General features: G+C 35.4%; 1 protein-coding gene across 1 annotated transcript in view; it reads right to left on the reverse strand.

Annotated features, from left to right (window-relative positions):
- Window positions 1–1,187: 1,187 nt before the first annotated feature.
- The window catches only part of FSIP2 (fibrous sheath interacting protein 2), a 138,880-nt gene continuing 124,750 nt past the window's right edge, over window positions 1,188–15,317 (reverse strand). The window contains exons 20-23 of the mRNA XM_061135004.1: window positions 12,463–12,506; window positions 9,183–9,226; window positions 4,954–5,023; window positions 1,188–1,327 (exon numbers count right to left, since the gene is read on the reverse strand). Of these exons, the coding sequence (XP_060990987.1) occupies window positions 1,188–1,327; window positions 4,954–5,023; window positions 9,183–9,226; window positions 12,463–12,506 (298 nt within the window). The remainder of the gene's footprint in view (window positions 1,328–4,953; window positions 5,024–9,182; window positions 9,227–12,462; window positions 12,507–15,317) is intronic.

The raw sequence follows: 15,317 nt of genomic DNA on the forward strand, positions 1-15,317 counted from the left end.
TTTGAGATCAAATAACTTATAAGAAATTATTATAAATAGAATAAATGATGAATTGAGTATCTTCATCATCACTGGAATATAAAAATTCTTTATAATTACATTTTTTCCTCTGGAACTATCTGTCATAGCCTCACTGACTAAATTTATTAAAGGAAATCCAATTGTGTAAAACAAAATTTTCTCAGATGTTTCTGCTTTAATGCTGGCTACTGTCAAGAATATTATATAGAGAAAAGAGAAGATATCACATTTTCTTAAAATGTATGAGTCAGCACTGGGATAGCTAATGGTGATGACTGACATTCTTTATTGTTTGGTCCACCTTTTGGATCTTTTAAAAAAGACTTTTAGAACCCAGAAGCAAACATGCTGAATACATTTGGATCCATATCACAAAGTAGCAAGTTAACTGCTTTTAAAAAATTTCCTTTATCACTGTACTAGTGACCCATCTTGTTAAGTTTTCCTCTGTACTTTTTATGTTCTTACAAATAGAATGTTGAGAGCTGTGTTCCTATAAGGTGTCTATATAAAGAATTTAGTAAATTTACTGATCAGCAATTTGTTTATTGATGGTATTTTATCCACAAACATACCTTGTCTGAAAGGGTTTTTAAGGAGAGGGGTCATCTTATGTATATATAATATTTTATCCACAGTGATTCTATACTTCTTGATGGTTCTTTATCAATAGTTAAATATTTTTATTTGTGAGGTGTTTTATAAACTGATGAAATTTTACCTGTAGTGGGTAAGAGATACTTCTTATTTGAACATACAAATACATCTTTTATAGTGAACCAATCAGTTTCATATCTGTCAGAGAATTCAGCTTGAGTTTTATCTCAGCTTGCTAACTATTTTGGTGAACATACCCTCTGAAAATTTAATAGGAAAAAATTTCAAGTTCATTTTCTGGTGGGTAATGAGGGCTGATTGATTTACTTGATATATTTTTTGTCTCTTTATTTTCATGGCATGCATGTAATACCAGCACTCAGCATCTCCTTATACCAAAATTCTAATCTGAAGCATTGTCAAAATTTTGCTACTCAGGCCTCTCTTTCTCTTGCTCTTAATTTTTTGCTCAGAGTTATAGGAATCATCTGATTGGACACTATGTTATGTTTTAAAAAACATTTTATTTTCTAAGGGAAGCAAGCAGAGTAATATCAGGTATAAAAACTTCAGTGCTCATTCTGTTGAGGTGGTGAGGAAGATTTGGAAATATTGGTGTTAATATTTCGAGAAAACACCTTTGACAGAGCTGAAGATACCTTTGCCAGCATTTTAGATCCTTGTTTGGGAACATCAGACCTGGAAGTTTCTGTGGACAAAGCAAAGTAGTATAGATATTTATTAGACATTCTAGTTGAGGCAGTAATACCATAGGATTAATGATTTAGAATTCAAAAATTGACATTTATAAAATAAATTATGGGATTTAAAAAATATTCACAAAGATTTTGTTGATTTGATCCTTCTAATACCCCTGTGAAGGAAACAGAATGATATCCCCATTTTTGGTTATGAATCTTGATGAAGTCAGAAACTGTGCCTATGGTCACGATAGTAGAAAGCCATCACACTTTGACAGGGTCCAGCTTTCTGACTCTCATGGCATCATCATGCCTGCTGTACTCTGATGCTTCTCTAATCAGGTGTTCAAAGAATACCTTTCTTTTTCTAGCAGAAGAACCTCTGAGAAAGGCTAATGAGCGAAACTCACATAGAGAGTACTGATAAGTTTCAACTCTACACAGCGAGACTGTCTATTTCAGAGTGCTCAGTTGAAAACAGAAGTGCATTAAAACTGCTGTTATTTTTCACAACTTCGGGCAAATTTTTAGTTGACTGAGTTCAAGTGATTTTTTTGTCATGTGAAAGAAGACTGTATGGATAATAAAAGTTTCCATTTGGAATTATTGTTCTGTATCACTTCTTCAGGGCATGGACTCTTAGAGAATATCATATTAAAATTTAAAAATGAGTATTTTACATGTAAAGACGGAGGTGAATATTTATGTATTTTTATGAAAACTTATGATAGGATGTGATAGGACATGAAAGCACACATAATAGTAAAAGCCCATCTTTTCTTAATTCCAGGACATGCCAGAATTCAAGACTATACCTTTTATAGTTATTAATTTGTTTTTTCTAGCAAGGTGATCTACGGTTAAAGCTAAAATGTTGTTTAGTCACTAAGTCACGTCTGACTCTTTTGTGACCCCATGTATTGTAACCTGCCAGGCACCTCTGTCCATGGGATTTCCCAGGTAATAATACTGGAATGGATTGCCATTTCCTTCTTCAGGGGATCTTTCTGACTCAGGGATCGAATCCAGGCCTCCTGCCTCTCCTTCACTGGCAGACAGATTCTTTACGTCTGACCCACCTGGGAAGCCCCTTAAAAGCTAACACAGCTAACAGCAAATTTAAAGCTGTCAGACGTGAAAAGTGAAAGTGTTAGTTGCTCAGTCGTGTCCCACTCTTTGTGACCCCATGGACTGTAGCCTGGCAGGCTCCTCTGTTCGTCTAATTCTCCAGGCAGAAATACTGGAGCGGGTTGCTCTCCAAGGGCTCTTCCTGACCCAGGGTTCAAACCTGGGTCTCCTGCACTTCAGGCAGATTCTTTATCATCAATCACCAGGGAAGTCCAAGAAAGCCAACAGAATAAAGAATAAGAGAAAGTATGTTTAGGTTTTTTGTGCATGCCCAGTTGGTCAGTTGTGTCCGACTCTTTGCAACCCTATAGACTGTGGCCCACCAGACTCTTCTGTCTGTGGGATTTTTTGTTCAGGCAAGAATAGTGGAGTGTGTTACCATTTCCTTCTCCAGGGGATCTTACCAACCCAGGGATTGAATCTAGGTCTCCTGAGTCTCCTGCATTGGCAGGCAGATTCTTTACTACTGAGTCACCTGGGAAGCCTCTGTGTAGATTTTTACCATGCTGTTGTTTTTTAAATTATCTAAAAATTAAAAAGGAAAAAGCCAAAATCTACAGGAAAAAGACAGAAGTATGGATGAAAGAGAAAAATGTACATTCTGAAAAGGAAAGATAAAAATTTTTCTAACATGACTGAGGCATTATGACAAGGCTTCTGAAATTCTCATTGGAGAGGTAAGGGTTAATGTTCTGAAAACTTGGTGGTCTTGTTAAAAATGCATATTTCTGGCCATCATTACTTCAAGATACTAACTTAGCCAGTCTATAGAGGGTCTGGGAATCTTCACTGTCAGAAAGGTATCCTGGGTGGTTCCAGTGTTGTAAAGCAGTTTCTATAAACACCAAAGACTGCCCAAATCCATATTCTCTAATAGAAGACTGGTGGGTGGCTGGTGAACTAGGTTAATAGCATCATTCCCAGAGTGATCAGTGAACTATGTGTTTACCAATTAATAGTTCTTTTTACAACAAAACTATAAGCTATCTTTGGTCATTACCCACTGAGAGGGTAACAGGCAGGAAGGCCAGGGGTCTCCAAATGGAGGAAAGAGGCTGCAAGTGCCAGACATTTTTATCTCTCTTAAGCGGCAGGAAGAAACAAACCAGCAATATTTTTTTCTTCTCTATACAAATTTAAAAGGAGGTTTCTCTTAAAATGCTGTGTTGCCATGACACCTGGTTTCACCTGAGGCTAACTACTCTCAAACCTTGAGTTAACCAGTACATTTCTTTTTCTTATGGAAATGTTGTCTTAAGCTATGTTAATGTACCCCAGACTCTATCTTCAAGTTGGTTCCGCTCACTCAGGTATTGTTCCCCTAATCTATGTAAATGAAACTATTTGTTGGTATTCTGCCCTTCTACAAGATTCAAGTCAATCGTTTTATGGCCAGGGATGAATTATCTGGTGCCATTCTAAATTTTATGACATTCCTTTCTTTTCATTAACAGGCTGTGAGTGACTATATAACATATAGCTAAAGACTAGGAGGGGGTACTCTATTGCCCCCTTCTGATGCCTATGTCAGAAGCTTTCTCTATCTCCTTTATACTTTAATAAAACTTTATTACACAAAAGCTCTGAGCGATCCAGCCTTGTCTCTGGCCCCGGATTGAATTCATCGCCTCCAGAGGCCAAGAATCCCGGCGTCTTATCGTTCAACAACAACCTTTCACCACTAAGGACCTAGTTCTGGGATGCAATGGCAACTATATGGATCCACAGTGTAAAGAGAAGGCAGAATGTAGGATAAAAGCAAGAAGATATGTTTTTGAACCCTAAAAGCTCTTCATTTGTTGGCTGTATAACCTCCGATAGTTATTTACCTCCATTTTCTCATTTGTAAATTAAGGTTCTAAGACTTGCAGGGGGAACATTATATGGTGTAGGAGATATAAACAAGTTTTGTCCCATTCATCAGGTGTTTTGAAATTACGTCATAAAATCTGAAAGCCAGGATTTTTCACACAAAACTGTCTCTACTTTCTTCTGAAAAAGGTTAAGACCTGAATTAGAAGGCCTGGCAAGAAGCCAGCATGCCAATGACTGGACCTGAGTAATAGCTCCCTTCATTAGATGGGGCATGACATGGACCCCTGCTCAAACTACTGTTCTTGTTTGTCACCTACTTAGCTCCTGTGATCAGTTGAGTATGTCAGCTATGGTCATGCTGAATGAGCTCAGGCTTTGAAGTCTGGCAGATCTGTATTTGAACCCCAGTGCTGTTGCTTACTAGCTTGGGGTGACCTTGAATAACTTATTCTCACTTTCTCTTTAGTAAAATGAAGATAGCTGATACCTAATCAATGTTAATTCCATTACCTATTACCTCTTTGTTTTAAGAATTGCATGGTAAACTGCAAGTGGAAATAATATCTTAATATTTATATATAACATTTGTATTTTTATATATAGCAATCTCATACTGATAACATGCATCAAAACTGCAAAGGAGAAACTACTCATTCTAGAAGTAATGTTAAAAGCATAACATATTTTGTACCTGAAATGACTTCTTTTGAGGGATTCACACTGTGAAGAATATTCTTGTTTCCTTCAAAAATGGTGATAAACTGCAAGACAAAGCAAAGTACTGATTCAACCTTTTGTTAGATACTACATACTAGAGATATCTAAAAATCCTCATAGCATTTTATATGACTTCTGTGTTCTGCAGTTACAATTATTCTCTGAGACTCATACATTTTGCTAATTATATGCCTAGGACTGACCCTTATCATAGATATGAACCTTGACTACCAAATAATTGAAGGCTCAGGTATCATAAGAGACAAAAAAATGTCAGCTTTGTCTCTCCCTCCTCCTCTTTGAGATAAATTGCAATGAGTAGTAAGTTATAGATTATTTTCTGATAATAAAGAAAAGAGAAGGAAATAGATGTTTATTCCATAACTCAACTTCCTTTTATGGAAGAAAAGCTGTTTCCAAAGAGAAGTCAAGTGGCTGTGTGGATCTAGAGCAGGGAACATGGCTCAGATACTCGCTTTATTGCATAGGACTTTATCACATCTTTGAATGCAAAAGAAGCAATTTCCCCAGAAAGGCATGAAATAGCCTGGGACAGGTAGCAAGATTTCACTGTAGCTATTCTAGAATGCTAGTAATTTAAAAAGGAAGTAAGTCAATAAAGTAAGGCTAAATATATGTAACACAAAATGCCTTGCGCAAAGACCACCAGATAATTAATGAGTTCTACCACAGTTCCTCCAAGAAGATTTGAGGCAGAGTTTGAGATATTTTGAACAGGATGCTTGAAGAATAAAATGGAGCAGAGACTGTGTAAAGAACTTATTCTCAGCATTGGCTGCAAAGTAGAATTATCTATGAATTTTTTTTTTTTTTTAATATGAATCCCTGGGTCCCATACCACCATGGAATTGAAGTCCCTGAGGGTGGGGCAGATATTGATACTAAAGAAAAACACATGACTAATGTGTGAGAATCAGAGTTGATAATACCTATTCTATTAGGAGGAAGCAGATGCTACCATGTGTCTCAGGTGAATAAAATAACTTAAGTTCTGCTAAGAACTTCCAGCATTACATTAGATTCAAGAGTATCTGCTGTTACTTCATGAAACATTGTTAACATAATCTTTTTAATAAAAATTTATAGGTTCTTTAAAAAAATTTATTGTAGTTGTTTTACAATGTTAGTTTTTACTATGTAGTAAGTGAATCAGCTATACCTGGATCCCCTCTTTTTTTGGATTTTCCCCATTTAGGTCACCAGAGAGCACTGAGTTCCCTGTGCTATACAGTAGGTTCTCATTAGTCATCTATTTTATACATAGTAGTGTATGTACGGCAGTCCAAATCTCCCAATTCATCTCAACCCTCACTTCCCCGCCACCCTTGGTAACCATAAATTTGTTCTCTAAATCTGTGTCTCTATTTCTGCTCTGCAGATATTTTCATCTGTACCATTTTTCTAAATTCACATGTAAGTGATATTATACAATATTTGTTTTCCTCTCACATTTACTTCACTCTGTATGACAATCTCTAGGTCTACCCATGTCTCTACAAATGACCCAATTTCATTCCTTTATATGGCTGAGTGATATTCCACTGTATATATGTTCCACATTGTCTTTATCCACCTCTCTGTTGATGAACATTTAGGTTATTTCCATGTCACATCTATTTTAAACAGTGCTGCAATGAACATTGGGGTGCATGTGTCTTTTGATCATGGCCATTCTGACTGGTGTGAGGTGATACCTCGTGGATTTGATTTGCATTTCTCTAATAATTAGTGATGTTGAACATCTTTTCATGTGTTTGTTGGCCAACTGTATGTCTTCTTTGGAGAAATGTCTATTTAGGTCTTCTTTCCATTTTTTGGTTGCATTATTTCCTTGATTTTGAGCTGCATGAAATGTTTGTATATTAAGGAGGTTAATCCTTTGTCAATTGCTTTGCAAATATTTTCTTCCATTCTTAGGGTTGTCTTTTTGTCTTATTTATGGTTTCCTTTGCTGTGCAAAAGTTTTTAAATTTAGTTGGGTCCTATTTGATCTTTTTGACTCACCTCCTAGAATAACGACAATTAAAACAAAAATAAATCAGTGAAGCCTAATTAAATTTAATATCACTTAAAGTTTTTACTTGAAAATTTAAAAATATTGCCTATGTTGGAGTTGGCATCTTTGTCCTTTCCCTTTAAAATTATAGACACTGTCTTAGTTCTTTGTATGTTGAGTAATATTGTATTGCATCCTGACCATTTTGAACAATTTATATGATTCTAAGAACTGTTAAAATCCTCTGTAGAGGGTTGATTTTTTTTTTTTTTAAGGTAGTTAATTAACCCATTAAATTTCAGAACACACATCCTACCCTGTCTTCTGTGACTGTGGTTCCAATGTAAATTTAGTTTTCAGAGTCTTGGCAGTATTTTTTAGTGTGTATCTCTATTAAGACTGTAGTTCAATTTCTCATAGCCTTTTGTCTATAGAACCTCAAGTCAGTTCCTTGCATGCACATCTCAGGAGACACTATAAAAACAGATTTGGAGGGGCTCCTTTTTCATGTCCCTCTTTGATTTCAGTGTCTCTGATTCTCAACAGTCCCCTATTCTGACTCTATGTTTATAATGCTATGGCTCTAGCCTTCCTGTGGGCTGTCTCATACATCCCATGATGGTATCGATGTCCAGGGTAAAGTAACAAAAGAAGGCAAAGAAAAACAGCAGGTTTCCCCCTAGTGTTCTTCATGTTGCTAGAGACTAATTCCTCTTGTCAGAGAGAAATATTTTCTCTCAGTCTTAAGTGCCTCACAGCTTCATTGCCACTGTTGTGCAGGTTCATGGCTAAAACTTCCCTTCACACAGGGCAGAAGAAGGGGAAAAAGTGTTCAGTGAAAAGTGAGCTTCCCTACTTTCCATTTCACAGGTACTTCTTCCTAATTCTGGTACGAGGGCCATGGTTTCTCTTGGAGCTTTCTTATTTTATCCATTCTCTCTATGTAATTACAGGATTTGAACTGCCCTGGGTCTATGTTAGGAGATGTGAGAGGAAAAAACACATGAAACTCATAATGGTTTTGGAGTTCTGATCTCCTGCCTCAAACTACTGAATTACTTGCTTTTCAGTACCCTCAGTAGTTGTCTAGAGAGTTTTTAATCAGTGAGAGACACAATTGGAATGTGCTTTACTTTACCTTACTCAGAACTGGGCTGAATAAAAACTTTAAGCATAATTTTACCATGGAAAAGTGTTAAGTAAGGAAAAAGGACAAGAGCCAAAAGGGTGCAGACTAGCCAGCAATTCAGTTTGGCACAAGGAATGGCCTGTTAATCAGGTCCTTGGACTAGAGATTGTCTCCATTTTAGTGACATATGATTTTACTTGGAAAATATGGCCTAAGTGAAGCCTGAGGTTGTCAAACAGATGTTTAAGTTTAAAAATGAATATTAGGTTGAGTGAGGAACTAACCCAACATCTTTAGAGATGTGGTAAAAGTTATCTTAAGTATGAGTTGTAAGATTTGACTCTGAAAATTACTCTGGTAATGCAAAGTGACTGGATAATCAATGGATTGTCTGTCATGGGGTTGGGGAGATTTGCTTAAAAATAGGATTAAATTGAGCCAAGAAACAACCACAACATAAGAGGATTTGTTAGCTTGAGGATTCATTGGAAAGTTTCTAAAAAGGATTAGGAAGCAGGACACTTTCTGAGTTTACACTGGAGCATAGCTCAGTCTTCTGGAAAACTGTCTTCAGGCAGTCAGTCCTTAGGAATGCAGAGAAATAGATGGAATCAGCATTTATTTCTTATAACCTGCTCTCTTCCATTTTTGAAGCTTCTGTTTCTTCCCTGCCTCCACCAAACCCCTCACTTGGGTCTACTTGCCCTAAGAAGGGCCATGTGACGCATTCCTTCTCAGATTTCCTCCACTGGAACTCTGGTAACAGAGTTAAGGAATGGAATTGTTTTCAGGTGCTAAGAAGGAACAGTGGCTTATCCTGTGCACTTATTCAAGGAATGATAGCTTAAGGCTAAGGTGAGAATTGACGGATTTCTTGGGTACCATGGACAAGTCTTAGCCTGGAGGAGAGATTTGAGCATGAAGAAATTGCAAATAGGGGAATACTTCCTGGTGCCCCTCAAACAGTACCACACAGTCATTGATTTGACCTTGAAAAATAAAATATACTCAAATGGCCTCATATATTCTAATTAGAGGCTATAGAAAAAATACTTACCTTAACACTATTTGAATTTTCTGGCATTTGTTCCTGAGAACTTGCTGTGGAGAGGAAGAAAAAAACAGGAAAAAAAATAGTATTCTTTCTGAGGCACAAATAATATTGACACAAACCTCATCTTTTGTTTTTCACTGAAAAGTCATAATTAGGCTAATAGAAGAAATTGTTTTAGTACATTGACAATGTGAACAAAACTGAAATAGGTGAGATCCTTAGATGTATGTGGCATATTTTAGCCCTTCTTTTAGGAATTATGAAAGATGAAGTGTGATGTCATAGGAAAGACAGATTCTATAACTTAATAACTATAAATCTATGAATGACCATTCAATCCCTATGTGCCTCTTTATTATTTATTTTGCATGTAAAATAAGAAGTTACCCTATACGTGATTCCTTAAGGGCCTTTCCAGTTTTAGCACTCTTTGATTTTACATAGCTAATTAAAAGCAGACAATTGGAACAAAGAGGAAGTTTATCCTAAGAGCTAGTCTTATGAAAGATTCTGAGTGAGAATGAGGAGAATTTTGAGACAATGCCAAGAGGGAACCTGGTGGAGTTGCTGCACAACTGAAAGTTGCCTGAACTTTCAGGGGAAGTCAAGACACCAGTTAAAAAATTCAACCCAACGAAGTAGAAATGATACCATGAGATAAGTTTCACAAAGACCCATCACTAAGACGGCAGTGCACCTGCTAGGGCATCAGAAAACCTGAGTTTAAGTCTTAGCTTCACCAGTGAATTTAATGTGACTTCTCTCTCAGTTTCCTCCCCTTTATAGACTGTCAATGAGACTATTTTCCTGTCTCTGTCTCAAGAAGACTTAATATCTCATGTATAAAAAACTATGCATTTTATAGACGTGTACTTTCAAGAGTCCACACATGTTTTTTAGGATCAATTTAGGTTGTGGGGAAAAAAAAAACAGTAGTAAGACCTCAGTTAATTCAAGAGAAGAGCTAATTATCTGACTTACCTGACAAGGTTGGCAAAATTTCACTGTTGGTTAATAATATTTCTAAAGTATCTAACTCTATATTGCACATAACTGAACTGACTTTTAATAACTGAGGACATTTGGATTTACTACCATGGCTATTATTCCAAACACTAGTTTTTATCTTTCTAGGTTAGGTGACTATCAACTTTCCAGGATGTACTAGGAATTTGTTTTGATGAAAAGTCACAGAAAAATTCCTGCTAGTTTAGGATGCTAGGATATTCAGATTGAAGTTATTTGAGATTTTCTTCTATATTCTATATAAAACTATAAACTAAAATTAGGAATATTTTATAGTGTATATGAACCTATAAACTAAAATGTTCAACCTTAATCTTGTCATTCAACTCAAGATTTAAATATCCTATGGCTTATGTGACATCTTAGCTTTAATATCTAATATCTTAACATATTCAAAGCAGAATTCTTATGCACTCTCTTTAGTTAGTCCCATAGTCTCTCTTATTTACTGCCTCCTCCTACTATAAGCTTGTTTTAGGCCCTTGGGGATATGGCTGTGGTCTTCATGGAGCTTATATTCTAGAAGGAGATAGTGAAAAAAACAAACACAAAGTCTGTCATACTGTAGTAAGAGCTAGGGAGAAAAAAAGCAAAGAAGTGGAATATGCAGTAACCTCATCTCGACAGTGAGGTTACAATTTCAAAGAGTGTGGTCAAGAAGACTTCACTGAGAAGGTGACATCTGAGTTTCCGAAGGTGAAGAATAAGCAATGTAGATACAGGAGGAAGAGCACTACATGAGGATGAGCAAGTGGACAGATCCTGAATTCCTGGAATGTTTGAGGACTAGAGAAGGTCAGTGAGGCCAGGACACGGTGAGCCAGAAAGGGAAGCCGAGGAGGTGTTAATAGGGGTTTGGGTTGATGTCCAGATGATGTAAGGGTTTGCATGCCACTGTAATTTCATTGGTTTTTGTTTCATATGGGATGTAATTATCTTTGCTGCTCTGCCTCAAGTTACAAGGTAAATTCTATGATGTTGAGGACTCTATCAGTCATGTTCAAATATGGGATTTTAGAACACAAAGGAGGTGCTCAGTGAATTTCTGAATTAATGAATTGGACAGCTTCAATATTACTGAAGGATCTAAGAATTAAACTTGATCATTGTAATGAAGCTGGAATAAACAAAACACTGAATTTAGGGTCATAAGACTTGGGATCTAGACTAGGCTCTGCCTGTGACTTAAAGTAACCTTGGACAAGTCACTTCCTCATCCTGAGCTTGAATTTCCTCATGTAAACAATGAAGGAAGTTATATTAAGTGGTTTTTGTCTGACTCTAAACAGCCTAGGATTCTATAATATGGGAATCATACAGTGATTATTTTGACACCAGGTTATAGTATGTTTATAGAATTCTGGTGTACTTACTGTTATTTTATGAACCATCTTAATAAAAACGATTTCCTCTTTCAAGTTGAGAGAGTATGTTTCTTAAGTAACACCTTGAGTGAGCTGTATGTTCAAAATACCCAGGGTAAACTTGTGGTTCAGATTTAAAGGTCACTTTATAGTAGGCACAAACTCAAATTCTTGGACATGCTACCACTGCTAGAACCATATTAATTACCTGAGGTTTCAACAAATAGAGTGCTAGACAGTCCTCACACAAATGCTCTAAGCACTCAATATAATTATAGGTTGAAAAAAAGAAAACCAAAAAAACTAAGTGAGGTCCACACTGCTGCTGCTGCTAAGTCACTTCAGTCGTGTCCGACTCTGTGTGACCCCATAGACGGCAGCCAACCAGGCTCTCCCATCCCTGGGATTCTCCAGGCAAGAACACTGGAGTGGGTTGCCATTTCCTTCTCCAGAGGTCCATACTAGCCACATTTAAATGTAAGCATATGAATTTAGCTCTAAAGGCCTTTTTCAGAGGTACATTTTGATTTGGTTAAGCACAAAGAAAGGATAAGTTCTCAAATAAATTGTTAAATCCTAGTATCATGGTTTCTGGTTCAGCTAGAAACTATGATATATACCCTGATTTTGTGGATATTTCTCACAGGAGCATGGTAAACATAAATTCATTTATCACATCATATTCTTGACTAAAATCATTAATAATAATATAAAATAGTTCACTTATTTTAACACCTGCATGATATAGCACTGGATCCTTTCTAAATGTAGATAAGCTCATAGGAAAAAGTAGTATCAACTTAAGGCTTGATAACTTAAAAAAACTGATCAGAGCAGTACAGTATCCTTCTGAATAGTTTCTACTTTAAATTAAGAAAAAGAATAAATCCAACCTTCCAAAATTTTAGTTCTCTCTGCAGTATGATCTTCAGTTTCACTAAAACAGAAGAGAAAAAGAACATTTCATTTTTTGTGTGTTTTTAATGAATCAAGAAATTACTGGTTAAGTAAAATCACAATCTGTCCTCATTCTCCATACAGCGGTAAACCTGGAATAATGTATCACTGAGTTTCCAAGTCAAATGCAGATTATTTGTAAATTGACTTTCTTCCCACTTTTAAAATCTGGTTAAATACACATAAAATTTATCATCTTAACCATTTTTAAGTGTACAGTTTTATACTTAGTACATTCATTTTATTGTGCAACTATCACCATCATCCATCTCTGGAACTCCTTCATTTGCCCAGAACCTGAAACTCTGTACTCATAAATCCTAATTCATAAATACTAACACTGTACACCCCTCTCTCTCCATCCCCTGGAACCCATATTTTACCCTATGCCTATGTGATCTGACTAGTTAGGTATTTCATATAAGTGGAATCATAAATTTGCTATTTTGTGACATTTAGCATAATGTCTTCAAGGTGACATGTCCTTGTCAGGATGCCCTTCCTTTCTAAAACTGAGAAATATTCTGTTGAAATTATGTACTATATTTTGCTAATCCATTCATCCATCAATGGACTCCGTGCTGCTTCCAAGATTTGGTTATTGTGAATAATGATGCTATGAATATAAATATAAAAATATTTGTTTGAGTCCATGTTTTCAGTTCTTTGGAGTATATACCCAGAAGTAGAATTGTGGATCATATGGTAACTCTGTGTTTAATTTTTTTTTTTTTACAAACTCTCCTACTGTTTTCAACAGTGCCTGTGCCATTTTAAGTTTCCAGTGCATTGTGCGAGGGTTCTGATTTCTTCACATTCTTGCCAACATGTTATTTTATGAAAAAAAAAAAATTGTTTTTTGATTATAGTTACCCTCATGGGTATGAAAGAGCATCTCATTGTGGTTTTGATTTGCATTTCCCTAATGATCAGTGATGTTGAGGATCTTTTTACCTGCTTATTGCCCATTTATATATCCTCTTTGAGGACATATCTATTCAAGCTGCCCTTTGCCTAATTTTTTAATCAGGTTGTTTTTTGTTTTTGTTGAGTTATAGGAGTTCTTTATATATTCTGGATAGTATTTCCTTATCAGATATATGACTTACAATTATATTCTCCCATTCTATGTGCTGACATTTTACTCTCCTTTGAAGTGCAAAAATTTCTAATTTTGGTACAGTCAAACTTATCTAATTTTTTTCTTATTTATTTTTAAAATTTTTTTCTTACTGCTTGTACTTTTAGTATCATATCCAAGAAATTTTTACTAAATCCAATGTCATGGACCTTCCCTATATGTTTTCTTACAAGAATTTTACAGTTTACTTAGGTGTCTTTGACCCATTTTGAATTAGTTTTTCTACATAGTATAAGGTAAAGGTCTACTTCATTTTTGTATGTGGTTACCTAGTTTTCCCAATGCCATCTGTTGAAAAGACGTTTTTCTCCATTTAATGGTCTTGGGATGCTTATCAAAAAGTATTTGATGATATATTAAGGATCTGTTCTGGGTTATTTATTTTATTCCATTGGTCTACATATCTGTCTTTATGTCAGCACCACATTGCTTTGATTACCATGATTCTGTAATAAGCTTTATAATCAGGAGTCCAAGTTTGTTCTTTCTTTTCAGGATTGTTTTGGCTACTGGGAGTCCTTTGAGATACCATATAAATATTCAAATGTATTTTTTTCTTTTTCTGCAAAAAGTCAGACTTTTTATAAGGATTCCATTTAATCTGCACAATCCTTTGGGTATTATATATTGAAATCTTAACAGAATATTTCCATTAATTTGTGTCTTTTTAAACTTCCTCCAGGTATGTTTTTCAGTTTTCACTGGAGTATAGAAATGCAATGGTTTTCTTCTGGGTTGATTCTATATCTAGCAACTTTGATTAACTCATATATTTCTTTTAAAAGTATTTTTCTTTTCTTTTTTTTTTTGGTATGGAATTGTTAGGTTTTCTACATATAAGATAATATCATCTATGAGCAGAGCTCATTTTAATTCTCTTCCAATTTAGATACCTTTTATCCCTTGCCTAATTGTTCTGGCTAGGACTTCTGGTAATATATGAATAGAAGTGATGACAGTGTCAGCTATTGTTGAATAAAACTGGAGAGAGTAGACATCCTTTTCTTCTTTCTGATCTTAGAGGAAATGCTTTCAGCTTTTCATGGTTATATATAATGTTAGCTATAGGTTTGTCAGATATTACCTTTATTATGTTGAAGAATGAAATCCCTCATTTGCTCCACTGCTGCCTTCCTTCCTATTAGTTGAGGTTTTGCAGAGACACATTTTGATTCCCTTTTTGTTTTCTTTCATGTATATTTTATAGTTATTTTCTTTGTTAACACGGAGAGTACATATAACATCTTAAAGTTATGATAATTAAGTTGATATCAATTTAACTTCAGTTGCATACAAAAACTCTACTCCTCGATAGATCAACTGCCATCCCTTTGTTACTGCTGTCCCAAATTATGGCTTTATATAAATTCCATTTAGTCTTTGGGCTTCCCTGGTGGCTCAGATAGTAAAGAATCCACCTAAAATTATTATAATACTGGTTTTTACATTTGTCCATATATTTAACTTTACTAGAGAATTTAAAATTTTCACATGGCTTTGAGTTACCATCTAACATCCTTTAGTTTCAATTTGAAGAACTTGTGTTAACATTTCTTGCATTTCATTTTCTATTTTAGAAAGTTCTGATTTCTCTTTCATTTTGAAGGGTATTTTTTACTGGTAATAAAGTTCTCACATGACAGTTTTCTC

This window comes from Dama dama, chromosome 33, assembly GCF_033118175.1.
Source record: "Dama dama isolate Ldn47 chromosome 33, ASM3311817v1, whole genome shotgun sequence".
NCBI lineage: Eukaryota > Metazoa > Chordata > Mammalia > Artiodactyla > Cervidae > Dama > Dama dama.